Raw genomic sequence first — 24,619 nt, 5'->3', positions numbered from 1 at the left:
CCCCTCCCTTACACGGTGTCACTGTAGATACTTGGCATTTGGAGACTACGTGCTCTTCCCCTACCAAGTGTTGCACCAGTGCCAGTCAGCAATGCACAGTGTTGAAAGAACCAACAGATTCATTCAGGACTGATATGTAGTAGAGAGACCACATAAGACATGCCCTCGTTAAATTTGCCTAGGCTTGATTAGATTAGATTAAATCCTGGAAAGTATTTCTTACTCTGTGACAGCATTGCTTTAAAGAATGGACAACAACACTGCTACGTGGGGTGATATTTCTTTAGAACCTCTCTTTCTTACAGAAGAGTTGGGGAAAAAATCACTTCTGGCACTTTGGGTGTGCTATTGGTCCAGATGTGGAATCTACACATTACACAGGCAACTATGGAAATACCTAATGTACAAAATGTGACTTTCCAACGTACTAAAAAAAATCCAACCGATCAAAGTGTGGGTGGTGTGGTCTCCATTTTGACTCATTCAGAAAGCCAGGCAGCTCCTGTTGAACATGTAGGACTCTGAACATCACTCATTTCTTATGTGTGTAAATGCATGATGTATCGAAGCCCCAATGAGCAGTTCTTGTAATTTGTTGTGAAACAAAACAAAGAGTCTACAGCCACACTGGTGGCCGAGTCGTGCTTTGACATAAATGTTAACATCATGTTTGGCAGTAATATTAAGTTCATTATGCTCACATAACTCCTGGTTAGCATGCTACCTTTTTTATTAGTAGATTTCTTAAATGATAATTTTCACTTTTGCTTGAGTAATTTTTTGTACTTTTACTTGAGTATAGATTTTCAGTACTCGTCTACCACTGCGGCAGTCAAAGTTTAGTTGAGGCTGATGAGAATGTCATTAGTTTTGCAGGTATTTGTTAATAAACCAAAATGTTAGACAAACTAAATTTTTGACTTTATGGTTGCACTAAATGAAAAGTCTGAAGTCATTAGAGTCATTAGTCATTAGAGTTCATCTTCTGGACACAATGAACTTCTGCACCAAATTTCATGGCTTTTTATTCAACTTTGTTGAAATACCTCAGTCTGAAAAACAACAATGTCAGCCATATGGTGGCGTCACCACAGTCAGTGGGATTTATCCTCTGGCGACCATGAATGTCATAATTTCATGGCAATCTATCTGATATCTGTCAAGATATTACAGTACCAAAGTGGTGGACCGACAAACAGACGCTCTAACATTCAACCATTCCTAGAGCCATGCTGCTAACATGACTTTAAAAACGGGGTAAAATTTCAGTTTGGACATAAGCTCAGGACAGACAAACTTATATTGTCACTTAGCACTTCTGTGAAATCACAATTGATTTCCAAACTCCTCAGATTAAAATCTACCTGCTACGTGCAGCGAGCACGTTACAACACATCTCGTCTTTAACCGCCCACCGCCACACAGCTTTGCTCAGGAGTCTGGAATTCTTTCACGAGTTTCACAGGACAGAAACAGGATCAGTAGTTCCAGTCCTGGCCTGACCCAGATTCACTAGAGGCCGTCACCGAACAGAGGGATGGGTGGAAGGTGTGTGTGACACTGCAATATGACGGCCTCCAAGGAAGCTAAGCCATGGTACCCTGAGTATCAGTTTTCTAATAATAATAGGAAAAAATGTTTGACCTTTGTGAGTGCTGGTGCGCTTTGATCTGCATTCTCTAAAGCAGTAAGACCAGTGCATCTTCAAATCTTTGGGGGGGACAAGCAAGCATGCAAGATAAGACAGTGTATGTAAAATATTAGATTTTTTAAAGTTGATGTGTTGATGTGTTTTTTCAGGTGGTGTGAGCATTTGTGATGATCCTGTTTTAAAGGATGAGATATCACACAACATTTTTTTTTTTTAATCTAAATCATCATTTGTTAGAAATGTATTTTTGAATGCCATTTTTTAATATAGCATTAATTATTAATTAATTAATTAATTAATCAAAGTAAAATATTTAGCAAAAAATGTACATTTTGCAGCCTATAACTGTAATTTAACCCTTTAAAACCTTTCTATACCGCATATTTCAAGCCTTGAAATACAAAATGCTGTGTGCGCTCCTGTGTCTGGGTGTGTGTTTTGTAGCTTTACATTCACACTATGTTACTGTACTGTTACTATGATGTCAGGCCTGTAAATGGGTTATGGGTTCAGTCAGGAGATGGCCAACCAGATGGGGATGTGAAGTGTGCTATAGGGACAGTGAGAGCCCAGCCGATACCTCGTACCCAGCAAGCTATTTAAAGGCCGCCTCACTGCGGCAGGACAAAGTGGGCCAGGCTCGACCACACTCAGTGTTTGATCACCATTCAGATAATCAGCAAACACTCTCCTGATTTCTTTCAAGTGTTATGTCATGTTGTGGCTATCCCTGTGTGGTGCAGAGGACACCAGTCAGAGCACAGGATGTTTACTCAAAGCTCAGTCAGACATGAGCATAACTGGTTCTGGCAGGACACTCAGGATCAGGAGCGTGGCAGGTACTCCAATTATGCAACTGTGTAACCGTCTGTTTAGTTCAGTCGCACCAGCACTCCTGCTGCTCATGCTCAGTTGCTGTGTGATTCTGCACGTCCTGCCCATTGTTCTGTTATCTATAGCTGTATGTAAACTCTATAGCTGTAAGACATGGCCTGTGATTGCTGTTGGGAGCAAAATAATTCATACGAAGTAATTATCTACTCTTGTGTCTTATGTTTCATCTTAATACGAGTGATGCACACATACAGTACATATATTTGCAAGAGCTCATAACTGGTAGCTCATTTTTCCTTTCTGTCAGAGTTTATTACTGCTGGAAGAAGTCACATCAAAGAGAGGAACATTTCACTCATTTCTTATTCTTATGATGCAAAAGTTTTACACACTGAGACACTGATGGTTCAGAGAAAGAATTTGGGAAATGTCATTTGGGAAATCTGCCTCTATGTTGACTGCATTCTCTGAATGTTGCGCTCGATCAAAAATATATTATATATATATATATATATATATATATATATATATATATAATATATGTTTATAGAGTCTGTGAGTCTGTGAGAGAGCATCATCAAAAAAAAGTATAACCTACATGTATTTAATCCTAGGCATCACTTCCAGCTTTCTAAATATTAGAAAACATGTAGAACAGCATGAGTCATCTGTGCCAACTCAAATACAAATGTGTTAAACATAACACAGATGTAGTCTATCACACTTTCACACTACGTTTTGACATGTAGCAACACATACGTCTCATCTGAGGTTAGCGTTAGCACTTAACATTCCAGCTCTATAATAACAAACAGGGTAATATCCTGGGATCAACAGGGGAATACTACCATTGTCTAAGTGGAGTGAAATGAATGGGATTAGTGGTTATGTTGGTGTTTAATTTCTGCAACAACATAATTGTAAGAGAATCTAATAACCATGAATCAGTGTTACAATGATATTAGCCTGTTGTTACCCCAGTATTACTGATATGATCGGCCCCATTATCACCTTGAAAGATTTCGACACATCATATGATATGTCAGAGCTGTCAGAACTCTAAATAACTCTAATAAATTTAGGAATAAGGTTAACTTTCCCGCAAAGACCTCCAACAACCTGCAGGCCTGCGTAACACAGCAGTGATCACAAGGAAGGGAAATAACAAACACAAAAGCTAGAGATGCTGTAGAGAAAGTCTCTGTTGGCAGCCAACGCCAAGAAAAACAACCTGAGTGGGGAAGAGAGGCGTTGTGTACTCACCCAACAAGAAAGAAATGCTGCATAGACACAAGACAGGGCGTGTTTTTTTTTAGGGAGCTTTTCACTAACCTCCCTGCTCCAGTTAGGGAATATGCTCCAGACCGGCCTAATCAACATCCTGCCTCACAATAATAAAGTACTCTCACCTTGAGAAATAACACAGGGACACCATGTTAGCTCCACACATAAAGGACTAGAGGTTGAATTTCTTGTCCCTCTTGAGGCCACGTCTGCATTCAATCAAAACACTTCAATTAAATCTCTCTGTTAGTCATACAAGTGGATAGTAAAGTTTCTTTGTCCTCACATAACATAGAGGTAACTTTGCAAGACAGGGGAGTGTAGATGCATTTTTATTTACCATAAGCAATGTTCAGCTCTCCATTATAGTCCAGATGCAAGGTTTGAGATCATGTCCTGGTCCTGTTGAAATGTTCCAATATGTCAAAAGCATTAAAAAAAAACTGTTACAAGATACATACTATTTTTAGTGTCATTGAATATTTAAGTTGTATCATCAGTTTGCCGTTGGGTTAGATCTAAAATTGGTGCCTATTAACCTATTTTGTATTGAATCACTGTGTATGGCTTGAAGTCTGATGCATGATCTGATGAATCATCTCTGTTCCATCGACCAAACTTTGATTTGTTTCTGATGCATTTCACTTGCAGCACATACAATAGCCGACTGTGTGGAAGCGCCTCATCAAACACCAACCAGCCTCATCGCCCTCCACCAATTTGATGTTGGTGGCAAATTTATATTTGTCTCAGGTGAACAACATAGGATTTATCCATTGTCATGGTAACACTGACAAATTTTAGTTAGAAAAAAAACTGCATGTAGGTCACACGCCTCTGGACCAGATTTTGTAACACTGTGATCTAAATCCAATTGGGAAAAAAACCCAAAAATGCCCATGCATGTCCGTGCTGCTTACACGCATTTAAAAATACAAACACAGACCTGCGTCACATGTGAGAGGAAAAGATAATCATAGTTGTAGAAGCAGGCTGTGCTCACTGATCAGAGCCGCCTCTGTGCTGGTTGCAGTAATTGATCTTTGCATGACTAAATGGGCCACTTATTTTTGCCGCCTGAGCAGGTGCACCTGCGTACCAGTGTTTCTACATCAGCCGCTGATCAGTCATGAGGACCGCAAGCGTTTGTGGGGCATCTTGATTCAGAACAAACCCTGCAGGTGCACACACACGCATACCTACACTACTCCTCACATGAAGGGATGCAGGAATAAACTGAGAGTTAATATTTGAGATATACATGAGAATCACTTTTTTTGTGTAAAGCATGGTGAGAGTAAAGTGGAAATTCGCATTAGTATGAGAGACTCATGTTGAGGAAATAAAATCAATGACAGCACATGAGAATAAAGCCATTAAAGAGCTATTTATGAGCATGTGTGTCAAAGATTTTCATCCTTATTTGAAATTATATCAGAAGTTCAATTCCCACCGGAGCTGCATACGACAGCCTGATTGCGTCAATAAGAAACAGAACAGAAATAACCTGACTGATAATGTTGAAATTACAGTCATGCTACATGAAGCTTTCTGCGTGCATGGACCCTTTCAAATGAGAGAGGATTTCTTTATATGTCTGAAGTAACAGACGTTCTTTGACATGATCATTTAGAATGAGACAAAATCGCAAACAAGGCAACATCATCTCAATTCAGAATATACTTTATGGCTGTAATTAATGATAATTAATGATAATTAATTAATTTTCCCAGAGGCCAAGGTGACGCCTTCAAAATACCTGTTCAGTCAAAAAAGGAATATTTGGCATATTTACTTGACTTGATTGTAAAAATGGTTGCAGCTTAATTTTCTGCTAATCGGCATCAATTAATCAACTAATTCTTTATTTAGTCCAAATACAAGCTTTTTCCACAGCTTTCGACATCAGTCAAATTTTACCTGCCTGATGTAAAAACCACACTGATTTCCAGAGAACGAGTGCTGAAATGGTGTTAATGTTGTAACGGCAAGCAAGAAAAGCTCACAGGTGCAGAATTATATCCATGATGGATAACGTCAAATTTCAGCTTTGCTCTTTCCAAGTGTCGGCTCACATGACTGGAGTTTCACACGCAGGATTCACTGGGAAGGAAAGATGAGTGTTGGATTTTAATGAGGTGTGATGTTCCTCTTTAGGAATATGACTCCAAGGAACAGAGCAACATCAAGATTAGTTCCTCTGCAAGGACACTGGGCGCTATGATTTATAATCTACCCAGAAATATGGGGATATATAAATATGGGTTTATTAATTGTTGTAGGTCTGCGTTTCTACAGAATAAAGTTGGACGAGCTAAATTAGAGTAAAGTAAGAAAAAGCTTTCCATGTAATAGTCTGGACAACTGAAGTTTAAACCTATTAAACGTTAGGGGTTAACCGGGACAGCAACATACTCAGAATCATAACTCAGAGTTATGTCAGGTATGTTACTTAAATGTCAACAGCATGTTCAGCAGTGCTAGTTAATAAAACATTCACAAGAGAAATATTTGGGGTCTCTATGCTATGAAACCAAGGAGCCCTCTCCTCCTGTATGGCAGCTTGTGTGATGCTGGAGACCCTGATGAAGTGTATTATCACCTGAAGGTTCTGTGCAGACTTCATGCTCCACTAATGAGATACAGTATGTGTGCCCCACTTGAGAGCAAACATCAGTGTTTTCCTGCACCAGCCTCCTCATTAGCTGCTGGGCTCCTGAGAACTCAGATTCATACTGTGTCACACACTGTCGCTGCATGTTGAGCTACACAGCGAGACATCTTGGTTCAGTTTTTTGTCGACCACAAATCCAGGTCTCAGACTGTGTAGCTATCATGTTCCTACCAACTAAGCTACATCAACATTTTGGATACTGCACAGGGCAGCATGTCAGTTTTGCATTTGGATGTCATGAGTTTGAGTCCTGTTCTCCACAGGCATTATCAGGCTGCTATTAGCAACACATTACCTCATCTAAACTGTAAAACAGATCATATTATGTGACTCAGATCTCCAGATAGGCTCCATGGCCTATTAATGACTTCATGACATCAAATTCAAACTTGACACTGTTCTTTAGTTTTTGTAACCTATAATTTCCTAACTCATCAGGCGAGGCTTCCTCTCTCATATTTATATCCCATGATGGGGACCAGGACTGCATATATATATACCACACTATTGTTGGTTGTGTTGCATGTGTGGCGACTGAGGTCAAGGTCTGCGTCCGCTGGCTGCTGTCCACACAACAATATACATATATTGTTGTGTGGAACATGAACTGGCTTTGAAAACAAATCTCATGTTTAGAGCATGCAACTGGTTATAATGTGCCATGTATATACTATACAACAGATTCTGCTGAACATTCAGCATCACAAAAACATATTCACATCGGCTTTAACAATCATGTGTTTTTGTATTTGGTTAACAGACAAATAATATGTATATACTTTGTCGCTTCACATAACTAAATGACGCAAAGAATATCTTCATACTTTATGACTAATATTTTCAAATGTTGATCCAAAAAAAAAATGGTGACCTTTCTGAAATTCTTCCACTTATTTTATTTTGAAGCTCAAATATTTTAGGTCATAAAAGCTGCAGAACAGATTTAACAGGTTTAAAAACAGATACATGTACACCAACATCATCTATGTGTCACCTCTGGTGCCTCTGCTGAGAGAGTGAATGTTGTACTATGCTACATCTAGTGGTGCAATATGTTATTAACAGTTTTATACACCTTGTGCAAAACACTGACTTATCTTTTAATGGGAGCACAGATATGACTAGAAGTTACACTGCAGAGCAGAAAAATATAAATATCATTTCTTCATGATTGCTCTGTTGTACAATAAACTTTCAGAAATGTTTAGATGGAAAAGCCAGTGTTTGTTGCTCCCTCTAGTGGTATTTTGATGCTCTCACTATGACACACACACACACACACACACACACACACACACACACACACACACACAAATAAACAGAAAACCTTGACTTAAAAACTCTTTTCCAAAGCACAGTGCACACTAACAATGAATCAACTTTTTACACAGTAAAAAAAACAACATACAACATAACATAATTGCATAATATTAATTAATATTAAAAGTTACACATAATAGACAGAAATACATCTTATGTCTTTAATTTGCACTGACCAAAGAGCAGTTTCCACCTTCTCATCCTTTCTGGATCAGAATGACTCAAACAGCTTCATTCTTTCTTGGGCAGAAAGGCCTTCTTTTAAACTCTGAAAACCGTCAAAAACACAAAACACACGTCAAAAGAAAAATAGGAGATTAAAGTTCTTTATCCCTTGCTACTATGACTGAAATAATTCACTGTGAACTTAGTGTTTAAAAAGGGTTTTAAGTGGGGTACATGTAGGGAAGATTTTGCATTTATCAACAAAAACCTTCCTTTTGATGCAGCAGCTAATTTTACCTTCGACCTCACTCCTCTGATCTGATGTGTGAGAGATGATTTCCCTGCTTTCTTCAGAAAAGCAGCATTGCTTGTGTTTGTCACAGTGTCCTCTGAGAAAACACCAGGGTTGGGTAGGACACAGAGAGAGAGCATTAAAGCACATTTAGGAGAATCTGCTTAGTTAAATATGGTAGATCAGTACAGGTGCTGGTAAGTGGCCTTTGCCTTTGTTACCTTTGGACATAACCAGGCTGTTTCCCTCATTTCCATGTGTTTACGATATGATATGATGGTGGTATCAACCTTTTTTTTTTTTAAATCAAACTCTAAGCTAACTACCCCTTTAATGTGGATCTAAACATTTATTTAGTCACCCATGTGTTGACCAAAGGACACTAACTAACCAAAGAAATGTTAAAATGCTTGACTGTGTGTGTGAGTAGAACCCTTATTTATGATGTACACAAAGTAAAAAGTGTCTCACTGAGGTTCTGTCCTGAAGTGTCTCTGCCTGGAGACCAAGTGGCGAACTTGAAATCTTCACAGGGTTTGTTGACATCATGGCGCAGTTCATCCTGGCTGTTCATACAGAGGGCCTTCAGCTTGTTCTGGGCGTATATTTTGTCCTGTTATTCACACACACACACACAGGTTGTTTTTTAGTTCTACAAGGTTTCTTTCCGTATAAATAATGCATACGTCTGTCAGGCCACAGAAATAGCATGTTTGAACTTGTAGCTTTACAACTGCATCACTTACATACAGTGCCCATTAAATTATATGAAGAGTTTTACGTTTCATGAGCCTCAGTCAAATCTAGAAGTTTAAAGAGATTTCAGTACCATTCGAGCAATCTTCAACTCTTCCCTGAGAGAACGAGCTTCCTGTCTAAGAAACTGCATTTCTGCCTCCCTCGCCCGCAGAATCACCTACAACACAAAGTACTTCATTACAGTTTTGTTACGTACATATCATGAGAGGCCTTTAGGAGAGTTTGCACTGTGGGACACTTACCTCCATCTCATAAAAGTCGTTTACTTGGGAGTCAACATGTGACTGTTTTCCATTCAGCGAGAAATGTAGCTGCGACATTTTATCTGCCTCTCTCTTACAGGATGACAAGAGACACAGAGAGAGAAGATGCACTGACACATTTAATATATGGCTTTAGAGCTGCAGAATATTTACCTACACTGTTGAAGACGCTTTTGTGAAAAGAAAATGTTTATACTTGATTCTTTTTGAGCTCCTGGTTTTCTTGTTGGTACTGCATCAAGGACTGTCTCTCATCTTGCAGCTGCTGGCTTAGCTGGGAGCTTTCCAGACATTTCTGAGTGTGCTGAACCGACAACGCCTCGAGCTCCTTATGCAGCAACTGGATCTCCTTCCTGCAGTCGCAAAGCAGAAGCACAGAGCTGAGAGGAAACTCACAAAGAGAAATAGTTGGTTGAAATGCAATTAATAGCAAGTAAAATCAGTATTATAAGAAAGAAATAGCCCTGACACATGCCTAATGGCGAAATTGTTGATTGATTCTTCTTTGTGGAAAAACTGTCACGAATACTGAGACTTAAATAAGCACAACTGGAGAAAAAAACAGGGAAAAATGGACAAAGCTACATAAGGATTCAGTATCAGGACTTCAGTGAATAATGGAGATACTGTGAGTGTGTTGCCCGAACAGTTTTTGATATTGTAATTCAATCTTATAAATCTGTTGTCAGAAGACTTGAGTGAAAAGAAGCCATTATATTATAACATGTACAACAGGTACACGCTATAATATGCTGTTCTTGGCATTTATGTGCTTTAAGCCAGAAACTGCTCCTATGATTGGCTGCACACCTGTGTGCATGACGCTCTCTAGGTATCAGCACCATGGACAGCAGCCAGCGGACGCAGACCTTGACCTCAGTCGCCACACATGCAACACAACCAACAATAGTGTGGTAAAGCGATTAAGACAGACATGACGCTGCCAATAGTTTGACTAAACATTAACCTCACTGGAACTCACAATTTATGTTTGCGGAGCTCCACCTGAGGGGCATTTTATCTGCTTTGTCATATTATTTTATTACTAATTATCATTATTCTGTGGACTTTACTGACAGGGTCATGGAGGAGACAACACTAATTCCAGACTGTATCTGTACGCTTTCCAGCAGTTTCTTCTAAGGGTTTCATATTTAAGAGACAAATAGTCACACATTAGAATCTGACTGCATGCAGTAATTCTGCACCCAGCCCATACCATAGACACAGAGTTACCAGTTTACTGTCTAAGGTGCACTTCATAATATAGTCTGTAAACTATAATGCTGTAAAAGGACCAGTTGTCACTCACTCATGTTCGACGTGCAGTTGTGCGTCGTCACCACTCTCCTTGATGTGCTGAGACTGTCGGCTTTTTTCCAGCTCCTGTTTATGGGTTCTCCTCATTGCTACAATGGCTGCAGAAAGATATAACAACTTTCATATTTTTTTTTTTTTTTTACCACTGTTACCCTGACTAACTTTTGTTAATAAAGCATTCATTCAATTGATGCAGTTTCAGTCGGTTAGTTGTATATATTTATATATTTATAGTTCATTGTATGATTTCTTGCTGCCTTTACCTGCCATTGTAGCAGCTGTCTCTTCCCGCAGCAGCTGGTCTTTCTCCTTCAGAAGTGCTGCCACCTCCTTCTGATGCTGCTGCTGTAGATCACGTATCAGCTTCCTGTGCATTTCCTCCATAGCAGTGAAACCTTCATCACAGGATGCCTATGTTGAAATTAAGAAAAAGTTTTGTACTGATGATTAAACTGAAGAATTTAGAGTGTTATGTAATGGTTATGTAATTTGACAGTGAACCTGTTTTGATGTTGTACTCATGTTTTTAGCTGTGACTGATATTTTATTCAATACACTATAAACTACTAGAACCACCAATATACTATAACCACTTCCTAAGTTCTAAAATGTGCAGCAACATGATAACACTACACTTCAATACTGTACTATGTGCTTTAATGTTTTTAGTGTGTTTCATTTTATCCTTAGGAATAGTATTTTCCCACTGTAATGAATCCTAGACAGCTAAAATAAAAAGGCATCAAACAGGATTTAAGTTTTCCAATTTAAGTGAAGGAACATTTCTGAAAAAGGGTGATACATAAAAAATACTCCATGTGCATATAATGCACAGTGAGAGACAGAATCTTGCCTGAATGCTGACTTTCACCATTAATTGAACAAATAAAGTAGTGAAATGCTAATTTATTTATTTTTTATTTAAGTATCTGCTTAAGACATAAGGTCTTTGTTACCTCAAGTTTTTCTAGATCTTTCTGGTAAGCGTCTCTCATGGCTGCTGCGTCACCTCCCACCATTCGGTTCCCACGCTCCTCTTTTGTTTCCATCACAGTCTGGTCTGGTGCCTCTGTGCAGGATTTGGTCTGTTTCTCTTTGGAAACATAAGACTTGGTGTAGAAACCATGCAAGTGTTTCATCTCCTCTTCATGGATCTGTTGTAGTCCCCTTATCTTCTCTTGGAACTCTGTCTCCAGTTTTTTCATCCGTTCCTCGTGATAATCCTCGATTTTCCGTATGTCTTCCAGGAGTCTCTGGTTCCCAGTCTCTACAGATATTATCTTTTGCTCAGCCCGCTCTAGTTCTTCCTTTAACGCACTGTTGTCCTCCTGAAGCTGACATAAGGTATGATTGAAAGCCTCCTGCTCATCTATTAATGTGATATCCTGCTCTTTGCGCAAAGCTTGCAGTTTGTCCTGTAACACCACAATTTGCTGCAACTCCTGCTCTAAATCTGTATACACTCTGTCTGACAAATAAATCAGCTTTACCTGCTCCCGCATCCAATTTAAGTTATCTGTAGAAGCATTTTCCCACTTATCATCAATACTACACTCTACTACACTGCCATCACAAATCTCCTGGCTGAGTTGGCGTAAGCATTTGGCCCGTCTTTGCAGCCGGGATAGAAGTCTCTCTAACCAGTCTGGTTCTTTCTCTACCGCTGCCTGTTTGATGTTAGACTCATTCTTTTCAACTGGTTTTGCAGTTCCTTCCAAACCTCCGTCCTCTACCTGCACTTGCTCCTCATAGGGAGCCAACTCTGGGGGATTGATATCTGCCAGACCTTTCCTTTGATGGTCCACTCCATACTGCTGTTGATATTTTAAGGCAGCATAAATGAGCTCCGCTTCAGCACAGACTCTGCCGATGGCTCTTTCTAAAGGTTCATTATTGCCACATTCTGCTCTCCCAGACTGAGTCTTTTTCTCTGTTTCTAAGGCTATTCTTTTGGAGATTATGCTTTTGTACCTGCATGCTACATCCCCCTCATCTTCTCTCGGTACTAAGGACAGTTGTCCAATGCCATGTTGACTCTGAAGGACAGACACCATTTTTTCTACTACAAATAATTCCTTCATTAGACACTTCCCAACACTTTCCATGGCATCCTCTGAGGTTGATGTATGAGTGCGTTTACTTATAGCACTAATGTTGCTCTCAGCTCCAGCTAATGTCTCATCTTTGAGGATCTTGTCCACTCCTTTGCTAGCGTTATGTGATTCATGCTGCTGTTTCTCTGCATCTTTCTCTCCTTGCTGAAGACAGGCAGCAACAGTGGCTAGTTGTCTCTCAAAGTCTGTAATATTAATTGGAGAGGCTTGAAGCCTCCCTCTGCAGGCTTGTATGATGTTCAGTGCGACCTGAAACCTACCAACCAACATCCTGCAGCGGTTTTCTGTCTCCTGGGCGAAGCGCTGGCTCTGCTTGGCCTGACTGTGAAGCAGCAGACTGAGGTGCTGAGCAGTGGCCCGGGCCCGAGTGAGCTGGGAGCAAAGGTGGGGGTCCTGACAGCTGATGTGACTCTGGTGCTCCTCCAGTCTTTGCATGATGTCCCTCAGCTTCTCCTCTGTTACAAAAAGCTTGGTTTCAAGTGTCTGGATCACAGTCATAAACCTCTCTTGGTCATCTCCTGCAGTGACAACACTCTGGTATGATGGGTCAATTGAGCGAGAACGAGCTCTTGCATGTTCAACGATATTTGAGCTGTCAGGCAAATGGTCACTGTCTATTACCTCTAGCCTTACAGTGAAGGGATCAGTTGGCTGTTGTGTCTCATTTTGCTGAGCAGGATCTGAGGATTCATTTCTCAGCTGGGAGGAATCACAGGTACAAACTTTCAACACTTGATTCAGCTTCACTTCTGTCTCCTCCAGGCTATTACCTAAGACTTCCATCTTCAGCAAAACTTCACTCAGCTCTTGCTCCTTCCTGTCCAGGAGTCTCTCGTAGCCTTCCCGTATGTCCTGTGTTTCAGACTCCTTTTGCTGCACCTTCCCTAAGGCCACCTGCAGTTCCTCACAAACTCTCTCATATGAGTGCTCAAGATTGTAGAAGTGTGTCTCATCTGTTTTCAGGCGGCTCTGCAACCTGCTCACTTCCCCGTCTGCCTCCGATAGCTGATTCTGCAGCTCTTGGCAGCGACGGTCGAGCTGCTGTCTTTCGTCTTGAAGTTTCTGAAAAGCAGCTACAGCACTCGCTAGCTCCTCTTGAAGCTGTTGTTGTGCCTTCTCAATTTCCCTGGTCCAGGTCTGAGTGTTATTCAGGCTCCCTACCTGCAGCTCAGCCCTGTCCAGTCTCTCCTGAAGGTCTTGTGAATGTTGCTCCGCCTGTGTCAGGCTCGCAGCCAAGCTCCTCCGTTCTCTGTCCTGACTCGCTTGGAGGAGCATCAGGTGCTTCTGCAGGCGTGCCTCTTTTTGAGCCTGTGCTTCCTCATTAGCAAGAAGTTGGCTTGTCACCTCTTGGAGATGTTTCTGCATGCGATCAGCCTCCTGCTGGAGACTCTGGTAACTTTGCAACTCCTGCTGAAGCTGTGTCACACGCGATTCAGCCTCCATCCTCCGCTCTTCACTGGCGCTCAGCTGGGATTTCAGGGAGGCCACACGATGTTCCCACTCTGTCTGCTGCTCATGAAACCGCTGTCGATCTTGCTCTAGATGGGCTTGTGCGAGTGCTGTAGCATCGCCTGTGACCAGTAGCTGTGCTTGCTGAGCTAAGAGATCTACTCTTCGCCGTAGTTCGGTTTCTCTGGCTTCCTCCTGAATTCTCTTCTGAGCCTCCAACTCACAGCGGAGCTCGTGGTTCATCTTCTGCAGTCGCTGTAAAGCCAATGCATGTTCGGAGGACGAGTTGGAGTTTGAAAGAAGATCATTCTACAGAACAGCAGTGAGCTTTAATTAGGACAAAGTGTGCTTTGTATGCTGACATTTTAACATGGAACATGTAACTTTACTTACTCTATGTGTACATATAACTTGTACAACTGTGGGTGACAAATTGTTTATTTTGCAGTCGCCTAGGTAGTAAGAATGGGAGCAGGGGACCACATGGCTGGTGGCATGAGTGCATCCAAACTAGTGCTACTAAAAATAATGAAAAATTATATATTTGAGTGTCGTCTGTGTTATACCTGTGGTTGAACCCTTTCCCTTGAATAACTCTCTCTCTCTTGTTGTAGCTCATCCTGTAGATTCCTATTGAACTGCTGGAGTCGAGACAACTCCCTCTGTGTTTGTTCCAGCTGTAGAGAAACACAGCCACTTATTAGTTTGGCTTGAGAGGAAAAAAAGATGAAAGTGTGAATTACATACACACACTCGAACACGATCTCACCTCTTTGACAAGTTGCCCAGTTTGCTGCTCACAGGGCAGCTTTTCCGTCACTTTTGTGCACTCACAGGGGGCGTTTATTGATATTTGTTGCTCCTCGCTGTGGGATGAGGTTTTTATTTCCTGCTCAGTTACATCCCGCGTGTTTGAATCTTCATCGTTTGACAGAGCTGTTGTGGAAGCAGAGCTGTCACTTACAGCTCCATCAATACACGATGACGCATCTGTCAGAGGAGGTTATACACAGAAATAAATGTAGTACAGTGTAATATGTAATATAACAATATGCAGACATTTAACACTGCCATTGTGTCTGTTCCCCCTATGGAGCAAATTTAAATTCAAAATATTCTTTTACATTTTTTGATATTTTTCTTATTCGTGTCAGTTTGTTCATGCGTACATTGATGACAGTAAGTACCTTCACCGTTCTCCTCCTGCTGTGGAGGACTGATGGGACAGGAGGCGGAGGGTGAGATGAGGGAGGACGGGATATGCGAAGAGGAGATCATAGACGATGCACAGCCTCCAGGACTCTGCTGCCTCTCTGCATGCAGTTTGAGTTCTTGTTCCTCCTGCTGCTGATGTGTTTCCTCTGCACAGTCTCTGGTTTTGTGCTCCTTAGGAAAGCTGTTTGGGTACTCAGCTTTTTCCGAACCCTCAGCCGACTGTGAGTCTGGTTGCTGTGATTTCTGTTGAGTTTTCTGCCCTGAGGCGGAGCTGTCAGGAAATCAATTATGCAAACAGTAATGTTTTAGACTTTTAGACTTTGGACACTTTTAGAAATGAAATAAAACAACCCTATTTACCATGCGACATCAGGTGTAAGACTGGGCCTCACATTCTTCAACACTGCTTGGACCCAGTTGCGTCTCATCCCAGAGGTCATAGCACAGAGTGTGTACACTCCATCTCTGGTCTGCAGAAAGTGAGACAATATTCATTACACACTTTGAAGTGAAAGGTAGGAGGTATGATGGCTTTAAAACAGCTTTGTCACAGTTTATCTAAAATGCAGATTACCATGATTTACCTTCAATATTGGGTAATATTGAAGAAGTTTAACTCCTGCTACCCACCTCTCATTACTTAAAAAAGTTTCTAAGAGGAATTTTTGTATTTTTTCAAATGTATAGTATGCTGTAAAGTGTGTAGATAATGGACTGTTGTTGGTATATAAGATAAACCTTTATATCCAGTAAGAAAACAGTAAAGTACAACACAGTGTAATAAGGTATATTGGCGGTTTTGTATCAGCTAAATGCAATAGCAAGATAAAATCACATACTGTGAAACTACTGCAGTCAAAAATTGCTTTGGTTCCACAAATTTGTAACAAAAAATTGTGAGCAGACAGATGACAAAAACACAGTTTTTCACTGATGTAACTGCCTGACAGATCATTGCAGATAAGCATATTACATCTCTAATAAAACAACAAGAAGCGACACAAAGCTCCATCGGACAGGATGACACAGTATGTTAAAGTAAAAAAAAACTTTGCCATCTGATCAAGCGAAATCCAGCTAAGATCGCACTGATGCAGAGGAATAATTACAATTCACAAAATAAAAGGATTTGCAAAGAAAAGTCAAGATCTTATCAAAAATGCAACGTTACTACATGAAGCAGACATCACTCCTCCAACACAAAGGAGCTCACAAGAAAAGCAACATGATTCCAGAGAGGCTCCTCCAGATATTTAAGACCTAAACAAAATAAACATTTGAGTAAGCAGATCCTTAATAATTTGTCCTTGCAAAGTTCATCCACACGAGGCCCAAACCAAACAGTCTGCAGACTGATACATAACTGGTAGAAAAGCCTAAATGAGCAGTCACAAATGATTCATTCTTTTCCAGCTAGTTGCTAGTTGCAGCTTCAACCAAAAGTGATGCTTAAGGATCTGTGATTCTGATTATTTAGAGAGTTCCCCATACTATTTGAGCTACCTGCCTGTGTAGCAGCTGAATAACTTTATTTTATTGCTCTAAATATGTAGTGCGCCCTTAATATGTGGGTACAATGAAATCATGAGAGCGAACATAGATCTACATAGCTGTTTCTAAAATACAGAGACTAATTAAAAACCAGGACATTGCTGAGTATGTTACTATGATTAACCTCAGTACACTTTCCACACATTATAGAATACATGTGATGATATACGGTACTGTGCAATGGTCTTAGGCAGATGTGAAGAACTGCTGTAAAGTAAGAATACTTTCCAAAATGTGAAAATAGCATCAATTCTTCTAGGTACACTTGCACAAAGTCAGAGATTTTGTAGGATTATAGTCAGGTGTGTGATTAACCAGTTATACCAGGCAGGTGCTAATGATCATCACTTTCATATGTAGGTGATGCTGTTTTAAAGACAAAGGTCACACCAAACTATTGAATTTAATATTTTTGAAAGCATTCTTACTTTACAACATTTCTTCACACCTGCCTAAAACTTTTTTCAAAGTACTGTATAAGTTATCAGACTCACTGAGGTACTTGCATTATTATCATTATACTATTGAACTCACATGAATTTGAAAACCACAGTCCTTCTGAGCTGGGTAGTCTGTGATGTCAAAACATGTGGACAAGTTTATCGCACCATCCATATCAGCTGCCTGAAATGAACAATCAGGGAACAAAGCAGCTTAAGGGCAAATGTCTGTAACATAATCATCCATTCAGACATTCACTCACAGTTAATGTTGAGTAGAGTGTCATATGTCTGACCGTCTGTCGTCACATTTTTTACCTATTAAAGACGGCTGGGATGGATCTCCATACTGACAGACATATGAGCTCCTTCTTCAACTGTGAATTTACATTTATTTTGTCATTTAACAAAGCAGAAAAAAAGCAGAATACCAGCGCACCTCCTCAGCTACAGAATCTTTGAAGAACCTCAGCATTTGATCAGTCAGGACAAACCAGTGTTTCTGCCACTATGGGAGACATAGTCACAGACAGTGCAAACCAGTTTATTAGCTTATCACACCTGTAATCACGCCACTGCTTCTAAAATATCAAGTGACAGTGAATTGGTAAATTCACCTGTCCAGATGCATCCTGCCGCATCATCCATCCTTTCTTAAAGTTGAGTAGGTCAGGCTGAAGAAGAAGCAAAGCATCTTACGCTTCATACCAAAGAAATACTGTATATCATAATCAGAACAGGAACTGAGTATCAACGGGATGTAATCCATAAATTACTGTGACGAGCATCATCATTTATTATTTAAATGTGATGTTATTGGTTTTTATTCACCTTAACAAGAGAGTTTAGGCTAGAACAAATTTTGCTGTCATGATCAGACTCACAGTAGCAGAGGCCTCAACATCTCTGCACTCGAGGGCTTTGAGCCGGCGGTAACGAGGGAGGGGCAAGCGTGAGACGTCAGGAGCAGAGCGTTTCAGCTCCTGGCACAGAAAAGAGGGCATAACTGTAGCTGAGTTGTTGTTTTTTTTTTCTTTAGACTTGGTTTACAAATCTTCTCCCCTGCTTAAATAAAGTGAGTCATCAGTAAGTTCGTAATAGAGGGGATTTGCTGCTATTTTGCAGCAGCAATTAATATTCCTCTTATAAGTAGTATCAATGATTCACTTCAGGCCATTTTGTGATCTTCTGGCGATACATATACACTGTGTGCACAATTATTAGGCAAGTGATTATTTTGACCATATCATCATTTTATCCATAATTTCCAACTCCAAGCTGTATAAACTTGAATGCTTATTGGATTTAATGCATATCAGGTGATGTGTATTTGTGTACCGAGGGAGGGTGTGGCCTAAGGAGATCAACACCCTATATCAAGGTGTGCATAATTATTAGGCAGATTCTTCTCCTCAGGAAAAATGGGCCAAAAAAGAGATTTAACTGACTCTGAAAAGTCAAATATTGTAAAAAGTCTTTCAGAGGGATGCAGCACTCTTGAAATATCTAAGATATTGGGGCGTGATCACAGAACCATCAAACGTTTTGTTGCAAATAGTCAGCAAGGTCGCAAGAAACGTGTCGAGAAGAAAAGACGCAAATTAACCACCAAAGATTTGAGAAGAATCAAACATGAAGCTACCAGGAACCCATTATCCTCCAGTGCTGCCATATTCCACAACTCCAACCTACCTGGAGTGTCAAGAAGTACGAGGTGTTCAGTTCTCAGAGACATGGCCAAGATAAGAAAGGCTGAAACCCGACCACCTCTGAACAAGACACATAAGTTGAAACGTCAAGAATGGGCCAAGAAATATCTGAAGACAGATTTTTCAAAGGTTTTGTGGACTGATGAGATGAGAGTGACTCTTGACGGACCAGATGGATGGGCCCGTGGTTGGACCAGTAACGGACACAGAGCTCCACTTTGACTCAGACGCCAGCAAGGTGGAGGTGGGGTACTGGTATGGGCAGGTATTATTAAAGATGAGCTAGTTGGACCTTTTCGGGTTGAAAATGGACTCAAAATCAACTCTCAGACCTACTGCCAATTTCTAGAAGACACTTTCTTCAAGCAGTGGTACAGGAAAAAGTCTGCATCTTTCAAGAAGACTTTGATTTTTATGCAAGACAACGCTCCATCACACGCATCAAAGTACTCCACTGCGTGGCTGGCCAGTAAAGGCCTTAAAGATGAAAAACTAATGACATGGCCCCCTTCTTCACCTGACTTAAACCCTATTGAGAACTTTTGGGCCCTTCTTAAGCAGGAAATGTACAGTGCAGGTAAACAGTACACCTCTCTGAACAGTGTCTGGGAGGCTGTGGTTGCGGCTGCACAAAAAGTTGATTCTGACCAGATCAAGAAACTGACTGACTCCGTGAATGGAAGGCTTGTGACTGTTATTGAAAAGAAGGGTGGCTATATTGGTCACTGAGGGTTTTTTTTTTTTAAATTTCAGAAATGTTTATTTGTAAATTTTGAGTTTGTTTATTATTCTCACTTTAACAGGTGAAAATAAACAAGTGAGATGGGAAAATCTTTGTTTTTCATTTAGTTGCCTAATAATTCTGCACACTAATAGTTGCCTAATAATGGTGTACGTATAGATATTCTCTTAAGAAAGCCAAAACTTCACTTTTACTACTTAAATGTTCAGGTTTGAGGGTTTGTTAACATTTTGGATTGACCAAGAGCACTGTAGTTGTACAATAACAAAATGTATCCTCAAAAATACAACTTGCCTAATAATTGTGCACGCAGTGTAGTAAATACTTAACTACTAGACTACTAAATTAGCAGGTCTTTTATAGCTCCATTATTCATTTAAAAACAATCTACAAACACAAATGTTGAGTATTCAGAGTCTTTAAACTATTACTAACAAATATATTCGTACTTTTTAGTTGGGTTCCTAGAAATAGCAGTTCCTTCCCCTCAGTACCCTGGTGACTTGGTTTTGGAAGAAAATTCTTACTTTACTTCTTACTGACAAAACAAGACAAATTCCCATAATATGCTATGATACGACATCCCCTGATGCACTGGCACAAACCAAATGCACAAGACATAAATCCTTGTATTGGCTCCAGTTAATAGGATCTTAAAAAGTTCAAAGAGAAAGCTTTTTTTTTTTTTCTTGTTTTCTGCTCTTCAAGTAGTTTGGGGTTAAACAATAGTTCCACGGGACAGTGTTAACTTCCATCAAAACAACTTTTGTATGTTTCTTAAGCGGAACACAATATTTTGTTGCACCCGCTCTACTTTTTATTATATACAAACCTTTAAAATTTTCTTGATCTAATTGTAATTTGGTTTCAAAAATGTGTTCTATATGTTCAGTCTGGATAGTTTCTCTGTGATTGTCTTCAGATGCCTGCCAACCCATCAGAGCCGAGTACCTCCAGTCCCTTCATGCCAGTGGTAGAATCATTTGCAATTGCCTACATTAGTTTTTCATTTTCACTCAGTATTCACATTCTGTGGTCTTTGATGCCTTTAATTTCCCTCGTCATCAGGTCCCCCACCAGCACTTCTACTAAAGTTTAAATATATGCCTGTCAGAGCAGCACATGGAGAAATGCCTATTACTGTATCATCTTGAAAACAGCATGAACTTTGTAGTAGTCACGTCAATGATAACATATATTGCAGTGCAATAACAGAGTTGTTCTTTCTCAATGGTTAACTTAACAGAATCAGCAACACAGTGTTTCATAAGACAATTTGATAATCATGCACAGGAGAGACAATATCGTTAAAATAACCAGTGCATACCATGGGGACTCAGATATGACATGCCCTCAATAACCAGCAGGAAACCAGACTGGACAGTTCCTACAATGTCACACTCTGACATGTTTCTTATTGTCTAGACCAGCAATTAAATCATTTGAGAAGGTAACAGCTGAGACGGTGCCATGATTGGCTCCGACACCAAACTGATGTGGATTTGATGCTACCAGACAAATGCAGAAAGCCATCTTGAAATCTCTAGACTTTATCAGCCTGGGCAGTTACAGTTAAACGTCAAACTAAAAGTACCTGTTTCTTCACTGTGCTGCAGTGATGATGACATTCAGTGGTGGAAACCAAAGAGGAGGAAGACTCCGGTGGTTCAGAGGAGCTGCTTGTTTTCATTTTCTCAGCATCATCACCACTACACTGGTCTTTGTCATCCCTTTGTCAATGATGAAAACATAAAGGGAACAGATTGACAAAACCAGTTATTACTGAATAAAAGCATTTCACAGAGTAATCTACAAAAACCAGAATCTTTGAAAACAACAAACCTGATTTGCTCCACAGACGACAGCTGGCCTGAATTTAAGGCTTTCTTTTCTGCGGTTTGCCCTTTTTTTACTTGTGAACTTGGAACTGCATGGTTAGAATCTGTTTCAGAGACCGTAGTAAAGAAAAAACACCAATAGACGCCTCTTTAGTGACATTCATTATCATTTTCTTACAAAGCCTTCAGAACCTCCTTGTCATCAAACAAAAAACAAATTAATAGCATAATAAAAATGAGCCAGCACATTTAGATTTTTTGAAACATACAGTACATAATACTGAAGACAGATAAATTAAACATAAATGAAATTACCGTGTCCAGTGGATCTTTGGTCGAGTCTGTTGAGAGAGCGGCTGTTCCTCATGAACGAAGCAGCAGTGAGAGACGATGTGTGGAGGGACGAAAAGCTCCGACTGCTGCTGAGGCGGAGAGCTGGCCTGGCGGGACGAGATGTTTGTCTGGTGTCCTGGTGGCCAGCGCAGCCTTGGTTGCTGAGACCGCCTCCTTTCACACTCCCACCAACCTTGCTCCCACTTGCAGTGGAGTCGCTGCCTCTGCTGCTCAGGCTGCTGCTCCTTCCACAGCTCAGGCTGGTTTTCGACGTGCTGCTGCCACCCTGTTTACCTCCACTAAATACAGGTAGTGTTGATGCTGCTGGCTGCTTTGGGAAAGAGAGAAAAGGGGAGAGGGAGCGGGCATTAAATAGGGATTGTGTAAGAAGGCATCACAAAAAGTCACAGAAAGAGAGGTCTGTATTTCTGTTCAGAGGTTCATTGTATCTAAACATCAAACATCGCACCTCCTGCTAACCCCCATCCCAACTTGGACTCTTTGACACATACAATCCAATCACCACTGGAGAGAACCTTTTAATCCTCACAAGAGCTCTTAATTTGCTTAAGTACCATCTGACCGATGCTGTGATCGTGGACACACACACAAACACACACATTAAACTTAATCACACTTGAGAATTGGAAAGCCATCAGACGTAGGCAGTCTATTCCAGTCTGTGGAGATGCAACCTCACCAACTGCAGAGGCTATCAATCTATGGCCGGACTACAAGACAGTGAAATCAATTAGAGGAGGCTCGAAGAGTCCTGACTTAGCAACTTGTGCAGGTTGTAACTGCGCTGACTTGATATTCGGCCATTAATGGCTGCATAAATCAAACCACATACATGCATGCCTGGCAAAATCATGGATTCACTCTTAGGGACACAGAACATTGTTCATATGGTCCAAAAATCTAAAGCACTTTTATATTCACAAAACCAGATATTTGGCAGATGTGCCAAATTCAGCACAGCATGGCTTCTTTTCCACAAAAGGCAAAACTTTAAATTATGTCTTTTTTCACTGTTACTGAATTTATTTCTTGTGGTGATGTGTTATCTTAGCTGGTGAGTATTATTCGGGGTTTAGCCATTTAAAGGTATTTTGGAGATCTTATTTGAAGGACCTTATGTGACCCAGTAAATGATGAGCCAATTTCACAACTCAAAACAATTGTAACAATACTGCTGTGTGCTCTACATGCTACCCAGGCCATGTGTTTTCAAACACCTCTACAGAGATAAAAATGTTAAGTAAGTCATATTTTAACAGGTATATGTTGCCTTATCATCATGACAATTGGCCTACGGTCTATAAAAGAATAAAAGATGAAGGTGATGAATGTGAGACAATTAAATATTTTGTCATGTTTCTCTCTGAAGCTCCTTATTCCAATCAAATGTGATGCTTATGGTCATAAGCACCCCTGAATTACCAAACAAGCATTTCTGAATTTCTAAGTAAATGTGCCACTTACCTTCCCCCCTGTCTTCTGTGTAGGTTTGCTAGTCTTGGACTTTACCAGGGTCTCATGCCACCTGCTAGCATAAAGATTAACACAGTTAAGCATAAATCATCTCGTCACCCTGCACTTTCAAAATACTATTGTTTAGTGGTGGTAACTGTATTTTATTTGCCTATATTCAAAGATGTTCACATTCATAGAAACCATTCCTGTGGTTATAATTTATGATTTATAAATATATATACACACAGTATATATCTATATTCAGCCACATTATGTTTACTAGTAAGGCGGCTCATGAACAGCTTGTGGATGTAGCCCAGTTTAATGGAAATAGTATGTAATTGGCAAACATTTGTGCCAGTGATAAGTGCTGCTGTTCACAGGGATGAATTGTGCAGTTATTTGTATCATGACCACATAATAACTCTGTTGTGTTTATCCTGTAAATAAGACTATATACTTACTGACACAATTATCTAAATGCAGCTCAAATGCAGTTCAAAACAGCAGCAGTTATTACGTACAATCCCAATTACATTATCTGACAATGTAACAAGCACTATCCCAAATTAGTCTTTAAAGAATGCAGTACAATATCACTACTGGTGGTCAAATAACTGCTGCAGTAAATTGTCTTTCTTTTATTGAACTGTTTATGACACTTGGGAAGCTGTGATTACTTCAGAGGAGATGGAGGGGCAGTTTACAAGTGTTAAATTAGTGCCCAGAGTAAGTGGGACTGCGTACAGAACGAGGATTAAGAAATGTTCCAACCTAAACCACATCCCTCATTCTCACATCAACAGAGAAAGAATTCACTCCCAGTAAACCGACCACATGTAGAGATATAAATAGTACATAAGGCAAACTTTTGTCCATAAAGAACTGAACATGCTCACTGTTCCTTCCCATTATCTTGCTACTCATGTGCTGCAGTAATGTTAAGATATTATGGTTACAGTAAGGTATTAATGTGTTAATTAATCTGTGAATCTTTATTTTAACTGATCCATGTCTTTTCAGAAACAAATGCATAACAGCAATGATCCACTAATAGTAATTTCTCTGTTATATAGATAATGCTGACTTACCTTTGCTTCTTGGATGTCATTTTTAGCTGTACAATTAAAAAATACTGACAGAGACTATTGAGGTAAACAGAAAATAAACATAACGAACTTCTAGCTGAT

At 40.1% G+C, this 24,619-nt stretch overlaps 2 protein-coding genes across 2 annotated transcripts in view; one reads left to right on the top strand and one right to left on the bottom strand.

The window, feature by feature from the left end:
- dhrs7b (dehydrogenase/reductase (SDR family) member 7B) overlaps positions 1 to 24,619 on the top strand; it is a 100,149-nt gene that overhangs the window by 58,171 nt on the left and 17,359 nt on the right. The window lies entirely within an intron of this gene.
- LOC139216343 (early endosome antigen 1) lies at positions 7,975 to 24,540 on the bottom strand. The gene is made up of 18 exons (XM_070847437.1): positions 24,521 to 24,540; positions 23,439 to 23,502; positions 21,936 to 22,284; positions 21,625 to 21,724; positions 21,377 to 21,512; positions 15,701 to 15,810; positions 15,313 to 15,611; positions 14,895 to 15,115; positions 14,704 to 14,802; positions 11,519 to 14,434; positions 10,803 to 10,973; positions 10,555 to 10,682; positions 9,439 to 9,595; positions 9,222 to 9,314; positions 9,050 to 9,136; positions 8,692 to 8,833; positions 8,226 to 8,317; positions 7,975 to 8,031 (listed from the first exon to the last, which is right to left on the bottom strand). The coding sequence occupies exons 1-18, from the start codon at positions 24,538 to 24,540 to the stop codon at positions 7,975 to 7,977; spliced, it is 5,241 nt and encodes a 1,746-aa protein (XP_070703538.1).

Source organism: Pempheris klunzingeri, chromosome 17 (assembly GCF_042242105.1).
Source record: "Pempheris klunzingeri isolate RE-2024b chromosome 17, fPemKlu1.hap1, whole genome shotgun sequence".
Classification (NCBI taxonomy): Eukaryota; Metazoa; Chordata; class Actinopteri; order Acropomatiformes; family Pempheridae; genus Pempheris; species Pempheris klunzingeri.
The sequence above is the reverse complement of the archived record's forward strand: the minus strand, read 5'-3'. Positions and strand labels throughout refer to the sequence as shown.

Excerpts from the sequence above, each read along its gene's own strand:
- LOC139216343 (XM_070847437.1), bottom strand. The coding sequence starts at position 24,540 with ATGACATCCAAGAAGCAAAG. Across the intron at positions 10,974-11,518 it reads AAGATCTAGAAAAACTTGAG|GCATCCTGTGATGAAGGTTT; the intron begins GTAACAAAGACC and ends ATTTCAACATAG. Across the intron at positions 8,834-9,049 it reads AGTTGAAGATTGCTCGAATG|GACAAAATATACGCCCAGAA; the intron begins GTACTGAAATCT and ends TGTGAATAACAG.